At 47.4% G+C, this 26,587-nt stretch overlaps 1 protein-coding gene across 1 annotated transcript in view; it reads right to left on the reverse strand.

Annotated features, from left to right (window-relative positions):
* PPID (peptidylprolyl isomerase D) overlaps positions 1–26,587 on the reverse strand; it is a 149,440-nt gene that overhangs the window by 72,013 nt on the left and 50,840 nt on the right. Inside the window, exon 5 of the mRNA XM_069631340.1 lies at positions 24,595–24,717. Within this exon, the coding sequence (XP_069487441.1) occupies positions 24,595–24,717 (123 nt within the window). The remainder of the gene's footprint in view (positions 1–24,594; positions 24,718–26,587) is intronic.

A 26,587-nucleotide genomic window follows, 5' to 3' on the forward strand; every position in this document is an offset into this window, starting at 1 on the left:
TCATGTAATGATTTTGTTACCCTTTCTACAATTAATGGCAGTGGTTTACTTTTACCTACCATTGGGAGCCTTTACCGCGGGCTGCGTTTGCAGCTGCAGTAAAGCATACATGGGTGCCCATTTTGTCAAAAGGGCCCCGGTCGTCTTTTTTCACCATTTCTTGCTGGAAAGGTCCTTCTTGAGATTTACTATGCACGCCAAACTAGGTTTGGTCCCTTTCTTCACTTCATCTTGGACGGGATTCACAAGTGAAGCCCACCTCTGGCTCCAGGGTGTATGGCAAGGGCAGGAAGTGAGGGAGGTGCCCAAAACTCCCTGTGCTTAATACCCTTGGTTACAGGAATGCACCCCAAGGTGATTGGCCAGCTTGCTGTCCGGCAAGGACAGCCACCCTGCTGTGTGATTGACAGGTAAGCTGGAATGAAATGGGAGAAACATGCATAAAAAGACGAGGCTTTTTGGCTTTGAAGGCAAAGTCGACCACTGGACGAAGGAATCCAAAGAAGAACTCGGAAGCGACGCCTGCTGCAACTCCTGGACCGTTGCTTTGCCCGGTTAAAGCCTTGCTGCTGTGCTGAAGCTCCAAGTTCACCTCGACTAGAGAAGCCCTGCAAGGACGACTTCTCCCCTTGAGTTGGTGGGACCAATCAACTCCAAAGTGTACTCGTTTGGACATCCTCTCGAAGCTGGCTGTACTTCCACTGTTGTTGGAACCGAAGTACCAGGGGGAGGAACACCAAATCGAGTGGATTGCTTTTAAGTCGGATCAGAGCACTAGGAAGATCCTCTGGACTTCCCTGATGCAGGCCTGACCAAGCCTGAGCCACTTCCACAGCGTGCTGGACCCCAGAAGCAAGGAAAGTCTGAAGTGGTATCAGGGAACCGCAGTGTTGCTATTTGCTGTCAGACGCGAGGAGCTGAAACACTGAAGTGTCACTGAATTGAAGTTTGCCCTTGGCTGACCGCCCCGTTGTGTTGCAGGCGTCCCCAGAAGTCCTCCCTCTTGTCCCCACGACTGAGGCACAGGAACAAAAGGATCTGCAGAGCCACACAGGAACAGAAGCCAGCTGGAACCATTTCCTCCAACCAAAGATACTGAACCTCTTTTGTTCTCAGTTGAGACCTGTCTTGGTTGCTTCCTGTAGAGTTGCTTGCATCTTCTACACCTCAGAAGCCTCCCAGCTTGTGGCCCTACTTTGATTCTACTTTTTTCCACAAAAACTTCTAAAACATTGAGCAAGACTAACTTACCTGCAAGAAGTGCTTCAGCTCACCCAGACTTTTGCTTAATTGACACTGGCTGGCCTGTCTCTCCGCTGATGTTTTTTTTATACCTTCCTTCCAGGAAAGGGTTAATTTACTTTGCACTGAGGAGTTCAAAAGTACTTCCCCTGCTTAAGAATATTTATGTGATCTCTTTTTATTCTAATAACCTTTTTCTTTGACACCCTGAACAGTATTGCTCTAAATGTACCAGTGATAAATTAATGTCCAGTGTTCTAGCTATTTAAGTTACCCGAGGGTGTAGGAAGTGTGTGCCATCCCAAATGGGTACTTGCTGATTTAGAGAAACTAAGAGTGTGTATTTTGGAGTGTATTTGGAGTTATTATATTTCCCCTCCTAAAGAACGCTTATTCTAACAGACTTAAATAAATTAATAATTTAAACCGTGAATCTAAGTGTTTATTTGGATAATTATCACAGAATCTCTGTAACCCCTACTGCTCACATTGACCCCTCTTGAGGTAAACCTGGCTGCTCAGCCACACTACCAACCTGTGTAGTACAAACTTATATCAAAGGTTGGGTTCCTATTGCCAGGAGGTCAAGGTTGTTGTAGTGCACCCTAAGGGTACTGCACAAAATCCTGCCTAACAAGGGGGAACAGAGGGAGGGCAGAGACTACCATCTTACCAGGCCAAGTGACAATGAGATCGCGCAAGTGGGGGGGGGGGGTGTTGGGGCAGTGCTGTACATGGGATATCAAATCAATAAGTGTGGCCAGCAGGTGGCAGGTGCAAGGGTAAGTGCAGACAGCAGGTGTCCAAAAGTGCAGGTAGGGGGAATGTAGGGTTACAGATACAGACCCAAGCACAAGGGCTGCCGGGAGGCAGAGCAGGTGTGCAACTGGGTGGGCGGGGACCTGGGCCCAAAATCAGAGAGTAGCCAGGTGATCAGTGCAGTATCAGACAGGAAATCAGCAGGGCAGAAGGAGAGAAGGCAGAAGCAAAGAGGAAGGTCTTGAGGTGCTTCCAGAACTGTAGATGAGAGAGGCAGGGAGGCGGTTTCAGAGGGAGGCCCCAGCCAAAGAAAGATCTACCGCCAACTCGTTGCTTGGAGAAGCGACTGACCCTGGTGGGAGTTGGAGGAGTGAAAGAGCTAGAGTAGGAAGGTATTTACAAAGGGAGAGTTGGAGGTATTGCTGTACCGCAGCCTTAGATAGCTTTCGTCTCCTGGCAACTTTAAAAACATCCCTACCATTTGTTTATTTTCACATTTGTAGAGGGCGCTGAACCCAGGGGCATCTGGGCGCTGGTTACATTAAAGACATAACAAAACAGACGGTCCAATTATTTACACATGCGTCTGGTTACAGGAAGGCATGACACAGACCATTGGTACTATTACTTACATACGTGGAGGATTAACATACATTGTAAAGCATGGTAGCATCCTGGGATTAAGGATTTTGCGAGACTAGCCATGTTTTGAGGCTTTTGTGGAAGGACCAGAGTGACGACTGAGCTCTTAGAGATAGCGGGAGTGCGTTCCAGTGTTTCGCCGTCATCACTGAGATGCTGCGGCCCGTCCCCTTTGCCGCTTGAATCTAGGGACGGAGAGGAGGTGCGGCACCCCGGGTGGGTCTATTAGATTGGGTTTTGGCAAATTTGCTAGATGGGTGCCTAGGAATGTTTGAGTACAAATGCCCCTCTTAGTAGAAGGCTGTACCACCTGAGTATATGGTAGCGTACACAGAGCAGCCAGGCTCATCTTAGGAGGGAGAGAGGGCTGTAGCTTGGTAGAAAGAAATTGAAGCATAGATATGGTCCAAACAAACACTGAAACACTATCTATTGTAAAAAATAAAGGCTTTATTTAAATACAGTAGGCCAAGTATTTCTAGGGAAGTCAGACCTTATCAAACACATTTAGTATAGGACACACCTATTCGTGGGGAGTGAAACCATCAGTTACTTTTAGATTACTTTACAGTAAGTCAAGGGTAGTAGACCGCGTCAGCCGTGCAGTGACACTCAGTTAAGGAATCACTTAATAAACCAACTCTGTTGTCAGGATACATTTCTGAGAGTGGAATACAGATTCAAGGAACAGTATAGACCTTTGTTAGGGAGAATTTTCATTTCTGTGCCAATTCTCTTCAACCTTAGAGACCCTGAGCTCTTTTGTTGGACTTTGGGACTTTCGATTTTTATCCTGGATTGAGTGAGACTTTTTCTCACTCTCTCATGAATTTTAATCTGATTTGAATTATGCGTTTCCTTTGTTTTTGGAGTCTGACAAACTGCATAGGCAGCTACCTTTTGTATTGTGACACAGCACCTTCAGTGCAGTGAAACAGAAGTCCTTTGGATTTTTCATAAGGTTTAAATAAATACCTTCTCTTAGGTGAACTACTGTTCCCAAGTGACTTTACTTACCTGTTTTTCCTATGTAGGTCCAGTACACCCCATCTTATGCAGGAGTACTGTGGCGTTACTTAGTAGCCCTTTTTCCTACTTACTCATGTAACATTTTTGTATGTTACCCTCACGACTCTTAATGGCTGGTGGCAGTGGATTCATTTTTACCATTGTGCATTTTTACCGTACACTGAATCCTCAGCTGCAGTAATACACCCATGGGTGTCAATTTTGTCAAAATGGCCCTGGTCGTCTTTTTCACCATTTCTTGCTTGTGAGGTCTTTCTTGGGGTATACTCTGCGCGCCAAACCAGGTTTAACCCTTTTGTTCATTTTGCCTTTGGCGGGCTTCAGTGCTGAAACCGGCCTCTGACTCCAGTGTGTCGGGCAGAGCAGAAAATGAGGGAGGTGTCCGAAACTTGGTTACCTGAATGCACCCAGTGCTGATTGGCTGGCTGTCCTTGCAGGACAGCCACCCTGCTGTGTGAGTGACAGCTAGGCTGTGCATGAATGGGCGAAACCTGCATAAAAGGCGATGTCTCTTGAACATAAGGCAGAGTCGACCACTGGACGAAACATCCGAAGGAAACTGGAAGAAAAGCTTGCTGCACCCTCCTGGACCGTTGAACTGCCCAGTGAAGCCCTGCTGCAGTGCTGAAGCTCCAATTTCATATCAGCTAGAGAAGCCCGGAACGGACGACTTCTTCCCTTGGGTTGGTGGGACCAACTAACCACAAGACAAACTTTGCTGGAAAACCTCTGCCTGCTGGCTGTACTTCTTTGTTGCTGCTGGAACAGAGTGCCAGGGTTCAGGAAACCCATGGTGCATGGTCTTTAAACTGGACCAGAGCTCCAGGAAAATCCAGAGGACCCTTCCAAAGCAGGATGACCGAAGCCCGACCCACCTCACCAGAGTGCTGGGCCTCAGAAGTAAGGGGAGCCCATCAAGTGTCCAAGAACCGCAGCCATGCCATTTACCGGTAGCTGAAACCACAAAGTGCGGCTGATTAGGAAAGAGCCCGTAGCCGCCACCGACCTTCAAACTGCAGTGCAGGTGTCCTCCAGACAGCCTCCCTCTTGTCCCCACGACTGAGGCCCAGGAACCCAGGATGTGCAAGACTGCACCCAAAACAGAATCCAGCTGGATCATCTTCTTCCAACCTAAGGTACGGGTACTTAATGCTTGTGTCTGTAGCTTGCTTGTTCTCACTGGAGACTTGCAGTAGCTGCTTTTTGCAGAGTTGATTTCAGCTCTGCCCTTCACAAGCCTTACAGCTTGTGGACCAAACAGTGATTCTTTTACTACAAACTCTCTAAAAAGATTGTGCCATCTAAAGAAGTGCCTCAGCTCCATAGACATTGATCAAATTGAATCCGACTGTCCTGGCTCCCTGCAGACTCTTCGGACCCATTGACTTTGGTTCTAACTGTCCCTCATAGGTGGTACATAAGCGTAACGTGTATTGCTGGGAAAGATCTAATGTAGACTTCATTGGGAGACTGAAAAATATGCATATGCTGAGAATCTGTTAACCCTTTCCTTCCCTAACCTTTTCCACAACCTCAGTATTGTATTAAGTACAAAAAGGGATGGGGCGTGGCTACAATGCCACGGGATAGGTTGCGACTTTGATGCGCTCCTGCTCATCCTTTCAAGATCCGGACGCTAAAACCTGCTTCAAGGCAGCTGGGAGACGCAAAATTGAAACTATAGAAACATGAAGGTTCAGTGCAAATCCAGAGCAGAACTCCGGTGAGAATTGCAGCACAGGTTACAAGCTGTGGGCTGAAGAAGTTTGCTGAGCCCTATCGGCGGAACACGTTGGCGGTGAGTGGAGAACAAAGTAATTGCTGTGGGAGAGTTTCATCGGAGGAAGAAGAGCAGTGCCATAGCTGAACAGAGGCTGACTGACAGATGTGTGATGCGGGAGCGGACTTGAAGGAAACTAAGCAGCGCCTGTGCATGAGACCTTCGAGCACAAGAGCCCCTGCTGCACCAGAGAGGGAGGCCGACTAACAGTCGCGAGATAAGAGTTACAAAAGAGATCCAAGCGACAGATACAAGTGCACCGGGAGGACAGATGCGGAATGAGCTACATATAAACAAAGAGGAAAAATGACGAGAGACCCATGACACCATAGCGCCGCCTGGAGAGGTAACTGCAATTGCGGGATTGAGTGGGCGGCCCGAGCGCATTTCTAATATTCTCACAGTCAGAAACCTGAACAGCAGAATCCTTCTGGCTTCGGGCAGATACTGTAGCAGTGTAGAAGCGAGGTGATACAATAGCAGGCACAGAAGAGCGGAGATCACCTCTACATGATGGTGAAACTGACACACAAGTGAGAAGAATGCTCCCATACGGCAGCCAAAGACCCCATGCACAATACGAGACCGCTTCCCTCATGAACGACCCACTACAGAACTAGAATACACTCTACTCTTATTGTGGGGCACAATTGCTGAAGTGAAGCTGCAGAAGAGGGATGGTTGAAATACAGATGCCCGGCCCCAGCGAAGACGAGGCAATGCAGGGGCAGTAAGCACTGCAGCGTTGAAAAGGATGCGGCTGATGGTTAAAATCAAGACAAACAGTACAGAGAGGGAGAAGGGGCACAGCATATGTAAACTGGCAGAGTAAGTATTATAGCTGCCACAGACCGGTCCCGGGAAAGCGTAAGCAAAGAGGAAAATATCCATTGAGCCCCCTGCTGGTGGAGTGTGCTCCAGCAACCACATCAGTGAAGGTACAGAAAAACCAGTGGCTAAAGACGTTTCAGGGTGCTTAGGGCCACAGAGCCTTTGGGGATGAGGAGCTGACCCACGTGAGGTTTATGACACAGGTTGTTGGTTGATGTCCCCCTCGCTGGCAGTACGCCGGCCAGTCCAAGTGGAAGAACTGGAAGTGGAAGAACTGGACAGTGAGAGACAAACAGTGTCAACTGTGCGCAAGAATAAGTACAGGAAAGGACTACCCTGCTGGGCAGTCCAGAAGGCACAGTCATCACAACTTAGAGGTGCCCAGAGGTAGGGTAAAGACCAGCTATCCGGGGACGGTGGAAAAGACTGAACCCTCCATTTAACCCAGAGGCACCCACTGATAAGCCTGCGGACAAGAGGAGATGGCAAGAGACACTTTAAGTTTAAGCAATACTAGGATCCCAACTGCACATGCAACTTAATGGTGATGCCAGAGTAAGGAGGAGGCGCGTGTGTCAGTACAAGACCCTGTGAAGACCCGAAATGTGCCTCTATAACGACAGTAGTAGCACCCCCCTATCCCCCAACACAACATGGGGCGGATAAGTGACTGCACCACGTGAATTTAACAGAAAAGTTAGTCACAAGGTAAAGGGGCGCGACAATGGCATCCAAATCAAATAAGAGCAAAGGGAAACAGTAATCTATTGATGCATTCACCAAACCAGCACAGATGACGGAAAGTGCAAAGGAGACAGGGCAAGATGCACGCAAGGGAGAAGCGTCAGGGACGAATAGATCAGCAAATACTAGAGGCCATAGCAGAGTTGAAGTCGACGTTGGAATTCAAAAACAACGCGATTGGCATAGACGTGAACCTCTTTAGACAGGATGTTAAAGCATTGACTGAACATACAGGGGTGCTAGAGAAGGGGGTGAAGCGAACACTAACAGTTGCAACAAAAACTCCCAAGAAGTCTCTATATTGAAACAGCAAGTAAGGAACTTGGAAAACAGAGCAGAAGAGGTGGAAGGACTGGCACGAAGAAATACAGAAGGATAATTGGGCTCCCAGAAAGTGAGGAAGGAACGAACCCGACCAACTACATAGAAGATATGTTCTTGCCAGAAATAGGGTCTGAAACACTTATCCAAGGGTGCACAGTGGGCGCATGGAGCCCTGACAAGGAAACCACCGCCCAGAGCTCCGCCCTACCGATTATCGCAGAGATGCAAAATTACAAGGACAGGGTGAGAATCCTCGAACACTTTCAGAAAGGAGGTACGATCAGCCGAGCATCAACATCCATCACAGCGTATCCGGATTACACTTTTGCGGTGCAAAAACAGAGTATGAACTACGGGGCCGTCAAGGGGAGGTTACGTGCTACCAATCTTAAATACATGTTATTGTACCCTGCGAAGATTAATGTCCTGCATAAAGACCATGCTGTTTTCTTTGAGAAGATGTAAGCAAGTGGATGGACATGAAGAATATGCTGGTGGAGAAACCAGACCAGATGGAGTGCTAAGTGAACCGGCTTTTGAGGGGGGTGGGGGAGATTAATGTACTTTGAAGGAGCACAGGGGCCAACATATGATGTTTTGACAAGGTCATTTAACTAGTAGCTTAAATGCTGCTCTTATTGTTAGCTAAATGCAGGAGGCATGGGTGCTGCTTAGTTTAAGCAGTGCTGAAAGTCACCATTACCCACATTAGGTTAGAGTTGTTGGGATATTAGTAGTTCAGTATCTTCCCGCGGCACTGTACCAACACATGACCACGAAAAGAGCGAGATGCGGGGATGCCAGAGTTCCAGAGTTGGAGCTGGGCAAATTTTGGGAATGGTTGGGGTAACGGGAGGGGTGGGAGTTGGGGTAGTTAAAAGGGAGTTGGCCTACGGAAACACACCGGCAAACAAGGGAGGGAGTGTCATGGGGAAGAGAGGAGTGGAAACGTTTGTAGATCATGGGTGAACTTAAAATAGCTACCTGGAATGTGAGGGGCTTGAATAGCTATATTAAAAGGAATCGGGTTATGACATATTTGAGACATCAGACAATAGACAGCGCTTCTGCAGGAAACCCACCTGACCAAAGAGAAACAAGACACGATAGCACAGAAATTGAGTGGGATGACCTGGGACTCCACATACTCTGCTTATACTAGGGGGGTCCTAATTTGGGTGGCACCGTCAGTCCCGTAGGTCCTTCAGACCTTCCTAGCCAAAGATGGTAGGATGGTCATAATTCAGGGATTGGTTGAAAGTAGAGAAATATGGGTTATTAATATATATATGCCCTGAACCAAGATACAGCAGCTTACTTCAGATCCTTGTATTCTAAGATTAGTCCATATAGAGATGGGGTGGTGATATGGGGAGGAGATTTTAATTGTACTTTGGACCTGATGAGAGATCAGATGATAAATATGCTTATCCAACTCCTCCGGCTAAAGCTTGGAGTACGCCATTACGCAAGCTTAAGCTGGCGGATTTATGGAGAATAATGTATCCACAAGACCGAGTATACTAGCATTATGCAGCCCTGCAGAACTTATATACGAGGTTGGACTATGTTTGTGGGAGAGGAGGCGCTGAGTGAGTTCACACAAGCAGAGTATGAAGCAAGAGTCCCTTCGGATCATGCCCCCCTGGTTGTTACGTGGCAGGTTCTCATCATTTCCCCCATTGTCCCCCCCCCACCCCTCGGGCCGCAATCCCGACCTGGAGACAGAGGGTCAAAGCACTGAAAGATACAGGGTTCCGGGAGCACATGAGGGCGGAGGTGAAAGAATATTTTAAGTACAATACTGGTAGTGTAGACTCAGCCGGTACACTATGGGAGGCCTTTAACGCGGTGATGAGGAGTGGCTATAGCCAAGTCAAAAGGGATACAAGATGTTATAATGTGGGATCTACAAACGACAGAAGGGAAACTAGAAAATATAATGCGGGCTGGGAATAGATCCTTAAGAGAAGCCAAGGAAGTGTGCTGCCTAAAACAAGAATGCAAAGAACACTCGGAAAGGTTAGGTAAATTTAGCTACAAGAAATACATAGAAAGGCAACATGCAGAGGAAGACAAGCCGGGTAGACTGCTGGCCTGGTTGTATAAAAGCGAGACCACACGAAAGGCAATTAGTACAGTTTGTTTATTATTTATAATGTGCATCATACCCGGGGGTAACAGGGCGCAGCAGTTACAAATATATGAAAACTTGGTTACACAGATGTATACAGGATGCATACAGGTAGAAATTATATACAGAGAGGGCATATTTACAAACATGATGTACATCAGGAGAATATATAGACACAGAGAGGTATATACAAAATAGAGTCTGGAAGAGGGATAATTAGAAGCTGTTGTCATAGCAGTGAGCATAAGGTTAGGAATGCTGGTTGTTGGATTTTAGCCATATGATGGTGTTGGTTCTAAACTTGTGGTAAATTTGGTCGGTTTTTAGGCTAGGAGGCAGAGTATTCCATAATTTGGACGCTTTCACCGGGAATCGGTTACCTTCAATTGTGGATCGTTTGAAGCTAGGTATGGCAAGACGATCTTTATTGGTAAGTCTTAGTGGTCTGGTGGACGTCTGCTTGTGAAATCTCTCAGCCAGGTAGATGGGTGCGGCATTGTTAAGAGATTTGTATGTCAGCAATAGAGTTTTTAGGACTTTGTCGTGGGTTGGGAGCCAATTATTCTGTCGACTGGCCTCTGAAATACGGTCTCTTTTGGACATGCGTAGGGCCAGTCTAAGAGCATCATTTTGTAGAATTTGGATTCTTTTAATGGTGGCTTTTGGCGACACTAGGTAAAGGGCATTACCTTAGTCCAGGCGTGAAAGGATGAGGGCTCTGGCTAGAGTTCTGCAACTGCTATCAGAAATGAATGGCTTGCCAGTGCGTATCAGTTTGCACGTGTATGCTGTGGAGAACGCTAGGGAATTGACCTGTTTAGTGAATGAAAGGTTAGAGTCGAGGTAGAAGCCTAGTGTTTTTACCTCATGCTCTACTCTTATGATATTGCCATCAATTGTGAATGATGAATATTTGGGACCTAATTTTTTTTAGGTTGGGCGGGGAGTGAAGGAGATGGATGGACGGACAGTTGCGTGAGATGCAAGAAGTAATAAATAAGTGTTTCTATGATTATTATATGAATCTGTATAAGGAACCCACAGAGGGGGAGGTGTGGACATACAGGAGGCACTGACAGATTAATCTTCCCAAACTGAGAAAGGAAGAGATAGCCAAGAGATGCCTATTACAATTGAGTAATTAGAGAACGTGGTAAAAGAATTACTGACCAGTAAAGTCCCAGGGGCGGATGGGCTCCCCGGTGAATTTCATAAAGAATAAAGCTGATATCCTTCCCCCACTACTAGCAATGCTAAATGAGGAAATAGAAACAGGTTTAATGCCTGGGTCTTTGCGGGAATAGATAATTATTCCCCTCCTCAAACCGAATAAGCTAGATACGGAATGTGGCTCGTATAGGCCCCTTTCGTTGCTGAACCAAGACGGGAAGATTCTTACGGCTGTTATGGCAAAGAGGCTTAGGCCGGTCATAGGTAGGTTAATTCATCCGGATAAGAGCAGATATGTTCCACACAGGAATATTACCAACAACCTGCGAAGATTACATCACATAATAGATTATACCCGTAGAGAGGCACAGGAGGTAGCAGTAGTGTCACTTGATGCAGTAAAAGCATTCGACTCAGTCAGATGGCCTTGGCTGCTAGCGGTCCAGGAGGAATTTGGCATTAGGCCCACGTACATTAAATGGGTGCGGCTGTTATACAATGCACTGATAGCCAGAGTGTCACGCTCATCTGATTCCCACAGGGGCGCTGGCCTGGTTTCGAGTGCTGATGCCTCTTCACTGGTGAAGCGCAGGGCTCTGAAGATGGATAGGACGGGCCCCTCAACTCTGGCTAATCTGGCTCGCAGGAATATCCTCCTGTACGTGAAAAGGGAGTATTACAATCTGGCGGAATAATGCTCGAGCCTCCCACTTCCTTCCAACCCTCCTCGATACCCTTCCACGATTCCCCGTGAAGTCTGACCTTAGGGTCTGAAAGGACGAGCTCTCCATCCTGCTTCTGACGCAGGGGCGCGTTGAACCCAGTTACTTCACTGGATTGAGGTTGGATGGGAGTTCAGGTAAGCTTGATTATACTGGTAAGGCGCTGTAAAAGTTCTGTTGCAAGTTCAAAAGTTCAAGCTTTAAATAATAATGTTCATTGTCTTTTTTCAGATGATGAATGAAGATTCCTTTGGAGACTTCTTGCAACAAAGCGCTAATGTTGATGTCTTTTCCCCATAGGAATTGGTTCGGAATGCCGGAGATATGGCGCCGACCCGAAGTGAAACGTGCAGTTCCAGTAAAGATCTGGTAAGTCCTAGATGAGCGCTCAGGTAATGTTTTTGCATTCGTTCATCTAATGTCTGTCTTTTTTCCCCATAGGGGCCGGGGTCCGGAAAATGCTTGGAAGCAGCAAGACCCGAAATGAAATGGGAATGACCCAACAGGTAAGTCTTAGAAGGAAACTGAGCTTTTCCTATTCCCTTCCTTCTCTCACCTTGTGTTCTTGTCTTTTTCTCTCTAGGCTCTGGAAAGTGGCTGCGGATCCGGATGATCGCTGCTGAAGATGGAGGCGCCCAAGAAAGGTGAGTGAAATGCAGCGCTGCAGCGACCGGAGCGAAATGCTTTAAAAAATGATGTCTTCCTTTTCAGGATCGTCGGTGAAATGTCTCTGATGCAGGTTTAGCAGGTAAACCTTCTTCCTCCCCAATTCTCTTCTTATTACCCTTAGCAGGTGTCCCAGGATGCTGACAGGCGTGGCTGAAGTCCAGAAGCAGGAGCAGACACGGTGAGCGTCCAGCTGCTAGGTGCAGAACAACGCGAAGCACGTGTGGCTGTTCGGGTGGGGTTTAAATAGCTTTGGAAGAAGTTCCAGGTATGTATCCTTCCACCGATCAGGTTATGAATCCTTCCCCGACCACACCCGGGTGGAAAGTAGTCCCACAGGTAAAGTAGTCCCATTCAGGCCTCAAGAGGGCCTGGATGTAGCAGCATGGTCTGCATCAGGTAAGTGCACACTAAAACACTTGAACACATGTCCAGCTTTATGAGCCTGGCGCCTAACGCGCCAGGACTGGGGTCCAACATGAGCCTGGCGCCTAAGGCGTCCAAAGGGCCCCAGCTTGGGACCGCTGGAACTTCCCTGGGGGGAATGATGCCTGCCTCTGGGGTTGCTGGGTCGGACCTGGCTCCTTGGAGGTAGGCATCATGACACAGAGTGAGAATGGGCTCAACTGCCTCAGAGAAGTGGCAGCTATGCAAGGGCACGAGGCAGGTTAGTCCATGGTCTCCAATGCTTTTCATCCTGGCTCTGGAACCGCTAGCAGTCTATTTAAGGGACAAGTATGGGGAAGCAGGTATAGGCACCATGGGCGGAAGGCATCCGATCTCATATGCGGATGACATGCTCCTATACCTGCAGCACAAGAGAATTTACAATATGTCCTGGACGTGTATACCTGTCGGGTATAACTATTAACCCCCACCCCAAAAAAAAAGAGCCAGTACCCCTTGGGAATATACATAGGGAATCCCGTACATGAACTGCCGGTGTTACCAATTACATGGAACATAGACACGTTTCAGTACTTGGGGATGGACATATACCACAACCCTACGATAGAACATATACAAAACACAGAGAAGGCAGTAGGCAAAATTGAAAACTGCATATTCTGGATAAGACTACCATTGTCTATGATGGGGCGCGCAGCATTACTGAAAATGGTGGTGCTGCCGAGACTCCTACACTACTTTGCAAATATCCTGTTTGCGATACATAAACTATTCTTGAGGAAACTACATAGCATATGCAGGAGCTTCATATGGCATAATTCAAGGTGCAGAGTGAAGTTGTGGAAGCTTCAGTATTCATATGGAGCAAGGGGGAATAAAAATGTGAGGTATACTTTATGGCTAGCCAGCTACAATATTTGGCCAAATTGCTGTCAGATGAGCAAACACTTGAATCAAGATTACTACAAGAAAGTACGCCGCTCTTCCTAAAGGAGGTTATGTGGTTACCCGATTTGTGCAAGACCAGCGAACACCTAGGGTGCAAAATGTGGCGCATAGCATGCCAATGGATGGAAAACGCAACACTGTTTTCTCTGCAGATACCGCTGGTGACATTCATTTATTTATTTGGATTTATAAAGCGCACTAACAGCCCATGGGCATCGAGGCACTATTGCATGAAAAAGTCTTGGTTACAATCAGGTTACTTTTTCTCATGGTACAGTTATCGTGCAGAACAGTCAAAGGTAATTATATTCAAGTTACTTTGATACAGTCCAAGGTACGTTACTTTGATGCAGGTTACTTTGGTCATGGTTGCCTTAGACTTGCCACTCGCAAGTAATACAAGCAGAGTGGATAGACCAAGGTCATGGTGCCTACGATTATTTAGACAGTCTGGTTTTCAATGCTTCCCTGAAGGTTAGATGTGATTCAATACTCCTAATGTGGGGTGGCAGAGCGTTCCAGTGAGCTGCTGCCAGGACCAAAAACTGCACCCGCCTGCCCGCAGCCTACAGCCTCAGGGTTTTGGGAATAGATATCCTGTTTGTGTAGACACATCGTTTAGGTCTATCTGGCATGGGCTTGACCATTATTTGGAAAGAGTATAGGAGGTGCCCTATTGTGAACACATTTGTGCGTTAGTGCAAGAGTTTTGAAGACTATCCTTTCTTTAATGGGGAGCCAATGGACCTGCCTCCTAGTTTCAGAGATATGCTCCCTCTTAGAGATGCCGATGGCAGCCCTTATGGCATTATACTGGATAGGCTATAGTTTAGAGAGGTTTTTTGCTGCAGTCCCTATGAAGAGGGCATTACAGTAGTCCAGCCAAGAGCCAATTATTGCCCTTGCAATCGTGAGGCAATTCTTTTTCCGACAGGAACAGTCTGGCTGCATTGAGCAATTTGGAGTGGTAGGCTGAGGTTGAGACAATGGCATTAACTTGCCGATTCATGGAGAGGTTGAGTCGAGATAGTCTCCCATGGTCTCGACAGCTTGCGATACATGGATAGGGGTATGGTCCATAGTGAATGAGCTGTATTGTTTGTTGAGTTTCCTCAGGGTGGCAGGTGAACCCACAAGCAGAAGTTAGTTTTTCCCCCCATTCAGGCAGAGCCAGTTTTCTGCCATCCAGGTTTGGATGGTGGTGTATATGGACTCGAGGGTGGATATATCAGCTTCAGTCAACGGTCAGTGGGATAATGACCTGTGTGTCATCAGCATAATTAGTATATGTGATGCCCAAGGCGGCCAGAATGAGGAACAGTGGCCTTCTAAACAGGTTGTAGAGGATAGGAGAAATGCATGAGCCCTGAGGGACTCCGAATTTAATGTTGCTTGGAAGGGCAGAGGTTGAGTCAGAGAAGACTTTCATGGCCCTTTCTTGCAGGAACGAGGTGATCCAAGCAATCTCTTTGGGGGAGAAGTTGGAAAGTTGGCAGTGGATGAGAGATGGTGGCAAAGGGTATTATGATCCACCAGGTCAAATGCTTTTTGATTGATTTGATATTTTATTTATATCGCGCTCGTACAGAAGTGTTTCAGAGCGCGACAAGGCAAGGGAGGGGAACAGGGGAGAACAAAACAGCGATCTTACTAGGCCCAGTGACATTGAGAACGCGCAAGTGCATGGGAGAAGGGAAGGGGAAAAGTGCATGGAAGGAGGGAGAAGAGGAAAGTGCAAAGCAGAGGAGAAACAGATAAACAAATAATAAAGGCAACAAACAGTGGTAATGCAGCCAGCAATGTGCAAGTGCTAGGTTTAAGGCAGCAGACAGGGTAGGTCTGATAAGTGCAGGAAGAAAAATGGGTACAGATACAGACCCCAGTGCAAGGGGTGGCCCGGAGGCAGTGCGGGAGGGTGGCAGGGTGAGCAGGTACCTGGGCCCAAAGGACAGAGGGTGGCCAGGTGCACAGTGCCAAGAGAACATCAGCAGGGGAAGAGGGGAAGCGAAGGCAGAAGAAAAGGGGAAGGCCTTGAGGTGCTTCCGGAACCGGAGATGGTTCTCCTCAAGTTTTAGAGTGACAGGGAGGCTGTTCCAGAGGGAGGCCCAAGCCAAAGAAAGATCTACCCCCAGCTCGTTTCTTTGAAAAACAATTGACCCTGAGGGAGTTGGAGGTAGAGGAGCGAAGAGCTCGAGAGGGGAGGTATTTGCGGAGGGATAGCTGAAGGTATTTTGGACCCAGGCCCCAGAAAGCCTTGTGGACAATGCAGAGGGTTTTGAATTTAATCCTTGCATTCACTGGGAGCCAGTGGAGAGATTTCAGAGATGGAGAGATACGATCCCAGGGCTTGAGGCCAAGGACAAGTCTTGCAGTCCTGTTCTGGATTAGTTGCAGAGGGCGGAGAGTAGAGGCAGGTTGATTTAGAAAGAGGCTGTTACAATAGTCCAAGCTAGAGAGAACCAGACCTTCCGGGGGAAGGAGAGGAAAGGCAGAGTACCTCTGAGGAGGTGCAGTCGGAAATTTGACTTTTTAGAGACCTCAGATGTGGGCGGAGAAGGAAAGGGTTGAGTCAAAGATGACCCTGAGGTTCTGAGCCTCACAGGTGGGGGTAGGAGCAGGGCCAAGGGAGGCCGGCCAGAAAGTGAGGGGAAAGGATGGTTAAGGTGATAGTTAGCTGGACAAGAAGGATCAGCTGTGGGTTTCCTGAGAAGAGGATGCACAAAGGAGTGCTTCAGAGGGGAGGGGAAGGATCCCGAGGCAAAGGAGTGGTTGCAAAAATCAGCAAGGGCCGGAGCAAGGGTGCCAATGTGGTCCTTGATGGTTTTAGAGGAACAGGGATGAACCGGTTTTGACGAGGCTTTCATAGATCGGACTTGTCTGGCGACCTCGTCAGGGGTGAAAAGAGGAAAGGACGAGAAGGATGGTGGCTAAAGGAGGGTCAGCAAGCACAGATGGAGAGGAGGGGTGTGGGTGGAGAGGTTGGACAGGATGTCCTGGGTTTTTGAAATGAAGTGAAAGGCAAGGGCGTTGCAAAGAGCCTGGGAGGCAACAGGAGGGGTAGAGACTGCAGCAGGGTTGGCCAGCTCCTTGCAGATTTCAAAGAGTTTGGCCGAGTTGTTAGATGCTGCAGAGACACAAGCTTGAATGTGGACTCTTCTTGGTGAGGACAGAGTCGGTATTGCCTTTGTAGCAGGCGACAGGCCAGTTTGTCAGAGGATGAACAGGAAGTCTTCCATTTCCTCTCAGCCGCCCTACACTTACGTTTAAGTGTAGCTAGGTCAGAGTCATACCAGGAATTGCACTTGGCTTTGGACTTCGAACGGATCCTCATGACAGGGGCAAGAGCAGCATCAAGCGTATCAGAAATTGAAGAGTAGAGCAGAGACATAGCAGTGTCAAGATGTGAGACAGCCAAAACGTGAAGGGAGAGGGGAGGGGGGGGGGGGGGGGGGGGAGGGGGAGAGAGAAAGTGGCGGCAAAAGCCTCAACCGACACACGCTTCATGGGCCAGATGTCCGAGAAGGTAGGTGGCAGTGTTGGGGTAGTTTTGGGTGCGGGGGGGGGGGGGCAGGGGAGGACGGGAGAGGAGATGAGATTAGATGAGGGAGTGATCGCTGCAGGAGAGCGAAGTGGTCAGAGGGATGGATCGGGGGAGGTCAGAGGGGATCAAGACATCGAGTGCGTGCCCTGCAGAGTGAGGATGGACAGGGAGAAGGAGTCGCAGAGGTCATGGAAGAGTACAGAGGAGGAGCAAGGAGAGTCTAAATGTATATTTAGGTCACCGAGGAGGAGGAGTTGAGTGGTAGAGGCCAGGACGGAGGAGAGGTCTCCCCACTCAGAGAAAGGAGGCGATTTGACCAGGAGGCCGGTAGATGGTAACCACAGTAAGAGAATGGGTAGGCGAGAGAGAAAGCCTACAGACGAGGCATTCAAAAGAGGAGTAGGTCTGAGTGGGAATGATAGAGGCAGGAATCCACTCGGGAAAGATCAGGGCAATACCCCCCCCCCCCACCAGACCGGGAGGATCAGGGTGCTGAGAGGATCTTGTAGCCATCACGGAGGAGAGTGTCAAAGCTAGTGACAGAGCTGGCCGTGAACCATGTCTCATTAAGACCAAGGACATAAAGGTCGAGTTCTTCAAGGAGGTGAGAGATGTCGGGGAGTGTTTGACGGCAGAGCGACAGTTGAGAGTGGCAATATGAAGAAGGTTGCCAGCCTTAAAGACCTTCCGGGGAGGAGTACAGATCAGAGGTACGCCCTGCGGAGGAGAAAGGGGCAGAGGAGGCAGCGAGAGAGGGCAAGGTAGCCAAGGGGAAAGAGGGGGAGGACAGCAGGAGATGAGAGGAAATTGATGAGGCAAGGGAACCGCCTATCAAAGAGGAGGAGATTGGCCCGAGGGCCTTGGACCATGACAGTGCCATTTAGGTAGACAGTTAATGATGACTTTAGAGGAGTCGAAGGAACCCATGAGAACTTCACAGCGAGTGCCACCATTCATGGGAGAGGAGGAGATAGGGCAGAGCACAAAGACCATATGAGGAGTCCATAGATCTTGCAAAGGAACGACAAAGAGGATGTCAGTAAGGGTCTGTCTGGCGGAAGCATTGGAATAGGTGTCGGCGATAGGAAGACCAGGGTTAGAGGCCAAGATATCCTTTTTGAACTTCTTCCTACCAGACTTAAGGGAAGGATAGTCAATGGAGAAGCAATTGGAAAAGATAGGAGAACAGAAAGCGCCATTGGGGTGGAAGTGAGGAGAGGATGGAGATACGGGGCGGGGGGCTAAGGCAGGTAGCTGTGGGACAAAAGAGAGTGGTGAGGTCACTGGGCTGGCAAGTTACAGAGAAGAAACAGTATACAAGCAAAATACAGAATTTCGCAATGGGCAGCAAGATTTGACTTTTTAGCACAAAGCAAAAACAGCATCCCATTTGCAGGAGGAAGGTTTGATAGATATGAGGAGAGTGCCGACTTCCTGTTCACTCACTTCCCTAAAAGGTAAAAGTAGGTGAATCTCCAGCAGTCCTGCCTTGTGCTTCAGAAATTTGGTGGCCGAGAGCCTGTTGGTGGGCAATGATTTTATCTTGCAAGGTGTTAAGTTTGTCAAGCATGGCATTTTGTATTTTGTTACACCAGTCTTCGTTTTTGTGCACAGAGAGGGTGCAGGAGGGGGGGGGGGGGGGGGGGGGGGGGGAGTAGGCGTCTCCAGCTCCCGGAAGATAGCAAAGATTTCTTTGGTCCCCGATTTTGCATTTGCTATCCTAGTATTAAACGAGGAAGATTTTGCTTTGACAATGGCTGCTTTATATTCTTTGGAGATTGTCTGAAAAGCTACTTGGGAGGAGTCATTCAGGTTCACTTACCAATGGGAGAGTGCCATCCTTTTCTTGGCACGAAGGTCAAGAGGTTCTTGGGAAAACCAGGCATCAGAATGCTTGGCTTTCCGTTGGGTTAGTGGGGCAATGGCATCAACTGCTTGTGTGATGGTGCCTTTGAAGGCTCTGGCAAGGATTTCAGGATCCCTGGCAGGGCAGGCACTTGGAGGTAGGGGGCGAGTTTGTCTTTAGTGAGCAAGCAGGAACTTCTCTTAAGTGCAGGTGGCAGGAGATTCTGAGCCTGACCGGATCCCTTCATTGTGTGGAGTTCAAAATGAATAATATGATGGTCCGACCAAGAAATAGGGGATATATCCTTGACCGTGAGGGAACAATGATGGGCGACCAAGTCAAGGGTGCGGCCTTTAGAATGCGAAGGTTCCGATATAGCCTGCAGGAATCCCAAGGTAGACAAGGCTTTGTTCAGGGAGGTTGCATGGGAATCTTTTGGGTCGTTGAGGCCTAAGTGAAGATCTCCCAGGAGAACAGCTTGGGAGGATTTTTTCAAGTTATCCGATAAGGTGTGGATCAGTGCCTCTTGGAATTTAGAAGCTGGCCCTGGCGGGTAGTATACTATGTGGAGGGCAATGGTACAGTTGGGTAATAGGTTGATTTTAAGATGAAGATAGTCACTATTGTGGTCTAGATCTCCTTCCACTCTTCTGATGGGGATGGATTCTTTGGCAATCAGAGCGACCCCGCCCCCTTTCTGTAGGGACCAATCCCATCTAAAAATTGAGTAACCTGGTGAGAGGGGCCAGGGGCTAGGGTGAGCCAGGTTTCGGTAATAGCCAGATCAATATTGCCACTAATGAGAAGATCCTGAATGTCCACTGCATGGGCAGCAACTGAACAGGCACTGTTAAGTGCACAGGAAGGAGGCGACTAGGCGCAGAACAGTTACAATTAGTCCACAGTAGATTAGTGTATGGCATGGGCAGGTCGGTTGCACGAAGTGGGTGCAAGTAGGATTGAGAGAGCAAAATTTGGCTGCTGCGAATTGGCATTAGCAATTTTAGGTGCCGACACACCAGGCATTTCCCCCCATTAATAGTGTTATGAACCCGCGCCTCCATGGTGGGCTTCACCAGATCATCAGTGATAATCTTAGGTGCATTAACATGGTGCAGATCGCCAGTATTAGTTTTGTTAGCAAGCACATGAATAGTAGGCTACGGTCGATCACCAATGGCAATCTTAAGAGCACGTACATCAGTAACAGACTTTGGCCTACCCACATTAACATGTACATTAGTATCAGGTTGTGGTAGACCAACATTAACAAGTATCAGAATCAGGCTTTGGCAGATCAACATTGACATGTACAACAGTATCAGGCTTTGGCCCGACGTTGGAGGTAGCGGATGAACAAGTTCGGTTAAATGTGAGGAAGAGTTGGGAACCCATGGGGGTTGCAATGGTAGGCCTCCCCTCTTCCAGTACATCCCCTAAGGAATTCGATGTACTGATAAGACACTGTGGTACACCAAGGGGCAACACATGTACACCCGATAAGGAGATGACCTGAGACCGAAATGCCCCAAGGCCAAAATGCCCTTCCATCCGGATAAGATTGTAGAAACATTTTATGAAGTGTCGGAAGGGGGTCACGAGTCTCACGTATAAGAGCTACGGAGGTCTAAGCAAGGAAGTAGGACAGATGAGGCAGGATTGGGAAACAGACTTACAGGAAACTGTCTGACGAGATGTGGAACAGAGCTATGAGGTACCACAAAAAGGTGTTGAGGAATGTGAGACTACAACAGATTCAATTATATGTGACGCATAGAGCGTATCTGACCCCGAACAAAATAACCAAGTTCAATCAAGCAAAGAGGGGAGGATAGCTCTAGCCTTGGAAGCAAGACGACGACACGAAGCAACACAGGTTCGATCCCCAGGTCCGCGCTTAGAAACCTCTGGGTATTTAAGCGCGTTATAATTAAGCAACTAAGATGAAACTCCTGTAACAGCACCTCAATGCCTCCGGGCTGTGTGAGCGCTTTAAAAACGCAAAAATAAAATAAATAAAGAGATACGGACCTGCCGAAATTTCGGGAGGTAAATGCAGATTTGGTGCATATGCTTTGGGCGTGAGCAGAGATCGGTAGATTTTGGGGTGAGGTAGCTCACACATTAGCAAAAGCAGAGATCACCCTGGATGTCAGATCTCCCATTGCGTGCCTATTAGGGGGCTTCCCTAGACCCAAGCGTGCTAAACATGTGAGTAAACTCAAAGACTTAACGTATATACTCTCAAAAAGTAGAATTGCAATGGGGTGGAAGGCACAAAGGAGGCCAGCAGTGCAGATTTGGTGGAGGGATCTGGTTAAATGGGCCAACGCAGAGACCATAGCGTGGCAGGAAGCGACAAATACGAATACTGAACAAGGGGAGGAAGGGGTGGAGGCCTGGAGACAACCGATAGCTGATCTGGCAGTCTCAGTACAGGCTACCCAGGACCTGGAAGATACCTTGGGTCACGCCGATACGGTGGCTAAGGAAGAGGATAGCGCATAAGAAGAGAGGAGGCTTGAAGGGTGTGACGTAGGCCGGGGTGGGGTGTGGTGGACGCAATTATACAATTACATGTGAAGTTCGGAATGATTAACAGTTTGTAAGTTATTATTAAGTGTTAAAATTAATAAAACTGGTTTAAAAAAATAATCCCAAAAGTGATATCAATGCCAAACATTGTCCTGGTAATTGAACTCACCTCAGGGTGTAGGAAGTGTGTGTAAGGCATCCCAAAAGGGTATCTACTTGCTTATCTTTTAATTGTTGCATATTGCCCTTTTTAAAGAAGGCTTATTTAAAACTGACCGTTAAATAATTGTTTTACTAGAAAACCTTGAGAGAGAGTGTTATTTTTATACGTTTAATTGTGAAGCTCAGGGTTACCTCTCTACAGCTCACATTTACCCCTCTTGAGAGAAGTCTGGCTGCTCAGTCACTCTACCAATTTGTGTAGTACAGACATACCAATAGGTCGATTACCCATTACCAAGAGGACAAGGCTGGTGTAGAGTCTCTTAGGGAGAATTTGCAGAAATGTGCTCATTCCTCTCTACCTTAGAGACCCCCAGCATCTTTGCTGGATTTTGAGGACTTTCTTTTGTTTTACCTGAGAGAGCGAGACCCTTTTTTCCCCCCACTCTCTTGTGTATTTGAATGTGATTTCGACCTACATCGTTTCTTTTGGTTATGGAGTCTGGCAAACTCAATAGGCATCATCTTCTACATTGTGTCACACAGCACCTTCAGTGCAGTGGCACAGGCTCCCTTACACTGGAACGCACTTCCTGGGCTCAGACGACTGGCCACCAATCTTGCACTGAAGCAAGTCAAAACTCACTTGTCCAATCTTAACCTAGGTTAAATACGGTGCTGCCCTTTCTACACTACTTGGCTGCTGACTCCCGGTCTTTCCTGTCTGGTCTCTCTATGTGCGCTCTGAGACCCAAGGGCATGTGGTGCGTTTAATTTATTTAAAATGTATCTATAGCGCACATCGGCCCTGGGGCATCGTGGTGCTGTTACAGAAAAGATTACTTATACAGGTTACAGTGGTTACAGCAACATTACAAAATGGTGGCAGAGAGGGATATGCATGTTCTGTGGTTACAAAAGTGCAGCATAACAAACAGGGGAGAGAAGCAGGTGGCGATGCACTTAATTGAACAGTTTGGTTTTCAGCATTTTGCAGAAGACGTGGCAAGATAATATATATTATATTAAATATTAAAATAAATAGGAGGATTCCAGCAGTGGGCCTTGGTGAACTGGACGAGAGGCAAGAAACACCCCAAAGCTGCACAGGAATCACAAAAGCTTAAGTAGTAAATACCCCAGCCAACACAGTACCTCAGCACAGAAAAAGAGTTTGCAGCAGGAAGACTTCAGGGTCTGCAGCCAAAATCCTGGTAGATTAATTCCTTGTCATGAAGGCTGAACACTGGAAGGGATTTTGCAGCAAGGATCAACAGGGGAGGCTCCAGGCAAGAGTTTCTTCACGGCTGGATGCAGCTCTGTGGTTGTGGCACCCTTTTCGGCAGCCAGGAAAAGACTGAATAATCGATGGTTGGATTCTTGCCTCAAATCTGGCCCAGCACTCTGGTGAGGGGACTTAAGGACTTAAAATCGTCTCTCTCGTGAGCCAGGAGGAGGCCACCAAAGTTTCAGCTAGATTCGGAATACCATGCACTGCACAATGGCTTGAGGTACCAGGGTATTGCAGCCCCACAAGGTCGCAGCACGACGTGGGATGGATCAAAATGCAGGTCGTCTTGAGTCTAGTGGATCTCACTCGGTTCTGGGTCGGGGGTTGTCCTTTTCGGGATCCCCAGGTCGATTGGAACAAAGGGTTACAGCAGGCTCCAGTTACACAGCAGGCTATCCGGTCGCGGGAAATCAATACAGCGGTCTTTTCTTCATCTTCCTCTTCGGTCTCAGCACCAGTGGTTGACTTGTCTGCAGCTTCCAAGTTCGGAGTATTTTAACAGGAACTACAGCACAACTTCTGCAATCTCTCATTTTACATAAAGGAGTGGTCTGGCTGTCCAATCAGGACAGCCAGCCCCCATTGAAACTGGGCTCCTTTCAGGCAAGGTGAAAGACAAAGGGGTTTAGAGTTTTGTACTCCTCCCTCGCATCCTGCATTCCCAGACACGCTGGAGACTTGGCAGGGAATACCAAGGATTCTCGCCGAAGACCAAACTCCCACCGAGGTCGTTCCCACCTAGAATCATAGAAGACCTCAAACAAGCAAACAAGAAATGGCAAAAGAGTGCACCATTTTAGAAAAATCACGTCTATGAATTACTGAGGCTGATTTAACAGCCTGCGAGAAATGAGACTGAAAAGTCAATAAGGTAAAACCACTGCCACCAGCCATTTATGTAAACTTGCATTGTAATAAAAATGTTACAGGTAAGTAGGAAAGGGGGGGGGGGGGGGGTTCAGTTCCCGGCACTCCACTGGTGTGTGCTGGCTCACTATACAAAGTGTAAAGGGGGATGAAAATCCCCTTTACTACTTGGGAACTGTAGTTTCCCCAATTACATGAAAGAGAAATTAACAGGCAAGCCCATAGGTGCAACCCAGCCTAAGCCCAAAAGTTATAGGAAACTAACTCCACCCATACACTATGGAGAGACATCAGACCACCCATAAAAAGAGTAAAAGACTAGGTGAGAGGGGGGGAAAAAAGATTGCCCGTCACCTAGGGACAAGGTCAAAGCAAAAGGTTCTGGGGTTGACATAGGTCAGGAAGAATCATAAATAAGATGATCTTACCCAACAAAAGGGATCTGGGGGCAGCATTTGCCAGGCATTTGTGCGTTAGTGAGAGCTTTGAACACAATGAGATCGCAAACCGGCAGTCAATGGGCATTCCGTCTGGCAGCAGAGATGTGCTCTTTTTTTGGGATGTTCAATGCTGCACTTAACTGATGTTCCAAAACCATTTCTAAATTTCACCAGATTGCCATTGCTTTCTGATAACCACAAAGGCTTGCTGATTGGTTTTGAACACCACTGCATCAATTTGAATAATGGAGGTATATTCCCTTTTAAAATAAACACTGACATGGGACAGCCCTCGTCTGTACTTCGGAAACCTGGGTGTCCAGAGACCCTAGTTGACCTTGAACTAGAAGCCAAGGAGGCTTTGTGTTTACACACTATCAAGTGTCCACAATTGTGGAACAAAAAGACAGCATTTCCCCGTTATAAGGAAATACATAAAGTACTAGAACTAATAGACATGACAAAATTGTTAATCACAGGTAAGGCAATGCATTTGTAACCTTGTATACTCACATCATTTAACTCTACATCCGAATCTTCTGGAAAGTCTGGATGACTGTCACCAGAACCATCTGTGGGAGTCATTATCCATTCATCCCCTTCCTTAAATTCTCCACAGTCTGCGATGACGCACAACTGAAAGAAAGAAACAGGACAGTGTATTAACAGCCTCCATGCAGAGCATATTCCTGTGGCTCATCATACTAGATTTCATACCCATTTACTTCAACATTACCATGCATTCACTTACATTTCAAGTATTCAGTTAAAGATTCCCAAATCTTGGAGGTGCGACAAAATAGGGAATTAAGAATTCCCAGCCATTTCCAGTTTTGACAGTGAATTTTATTGCCTTAGCAGTCAAGAATGCAGAGTTTCAGAGGCTGCTGCATGGTGCCCACCACACTCTTGACATGCTTCCAGTTTCTTAAAGCCACCCTGTGATTGTGTTTTATGACTGACTTTCTATACTCTGGCTTGGTGGCAAGATGTATAGACGGTCAACCTAGTTTCGTGACAGACAACTCTGGGAGCTGTAGCCAAACCAGCTCAAGGTAGCAAAGCAAGTGGTCAAGGCTAAGCCCAGTTAAGGGGTCCTCAATGGAGTATACACAGTGAAAAGTCAAGGGACACACTTAGACAAACAGTTATAAATAAATGTATTTATGGCCATGTAACAATGAAAAATGATACTAGCATGTAATTGTCGGTGGATTCAAATCTGTGTTGCAATGCATGGTCTTGCTGCCAAGACAAAACGCGCTGACCCAGAGCTATCGGCAAGTACACTGAACCCAGTTAAGACAATAGTCCAAAGAAACTCTTGCACAGTATATGTTATATTAAAATATACATTTAATCTTATTTACACAAAAGAAGGTAGCTAAAATACGTATTCACTTAACCAACACACATGAATTCTTAATACTTTTCAACAGTGCTTACTTCAATAGTAGTTGCTCACGATTGTAATTATTACAGCGTTTGACACTAATGGCAGTTCTAACATATCAGTATTACCCTGCACTCGCACAAATTTCACACATTTAACAGATGTAGAGTAATTGTATTTAGTCAGCAAAACCACATAAAGTCTAAAGGAAGGAAAAAGGGTGGTTATATACACAGTTGCACGTAGTCTTAAAGATAGAGACACTTGTTAGGGAGAATTCTCATTTCAAATTGATTGTGTCCTCCCACATATTCCTCATTTTATGATATTCGTATCCTGCCAGCTTTGCTGCTTCTGAAAAAAGATTCTCATCAGAGGGCGTGGCGTCGATGCCCCTCGACGGGCTCCGTACAGTGTCGACATCACCATCAGTATAAGTAATTTGTGCCGTGCCAGTTGACTTCAGTTCCGTTTTTCCGATTGCTTCGCTCTTGAGAACGTTGCGCTTCGAAATTTTCTTCTGAAAATGTCATCTTCTTCCACCCCTTCTACTCCCAAGACGGGGTTCAAAACAATTTGACAGCGGATCGAAGATGTCGATTACAGATCCACACCGCATTTGTCTTTGGTGCCTAGGTTCAGACCATTGAACCGGAGGCTGTGGCTCCTGTCAGTCAATGACGGAGAAGGCCCTTCGTGAGAGGAAAGGTAAACTGGCGGTGGGGCGGGAAGCTTCTAAGGCCTCCTCGAAGGCCTCGTGAAAAAGAGAAGTCGAGCGATTCGAAAGAATTGCATCGTCGTAAACACTCTAAGAGATCTCGATCTCGTAGTAGATCGAGACGCTCTTCATCTTCCTCTTCAAAATAGAGGAAGAGGAGACATTATCTCCCTCTTCATCCTCCGATACATCTAACGAATTGGTACGATGCCCGACTAAGTCGGATTCCCCAAGAAAATGGGAAGAATTTAGAAGGAAGATGGAGGTCTTGGAGAATGCAGCCTCGACCCCCTCAAAGAAGCCTCAAAAGAGCCAGACCCCGGTCACTCCGTCAGACGACACAGGAAGTCAGGAACTACTGTGGTAAAACCCAGTAGCATGGGTGTCGAAGATTC

Source organism: Ambystoma mexicanum, chromosome 6q (genome assembly GCF_040938575.1).
Source record: "Ambystoma mexicanum isolate Mex_15411 chromosome 6q, UKY_AmexF1_1, whole genome shotgun sequence".
Lineage (NCBI taxonomy): Eukaryota > Metazoa > Chordata > Amphibia > Caudata > Ambystomatidae > Ambystoma > Ambystoma mexicanum.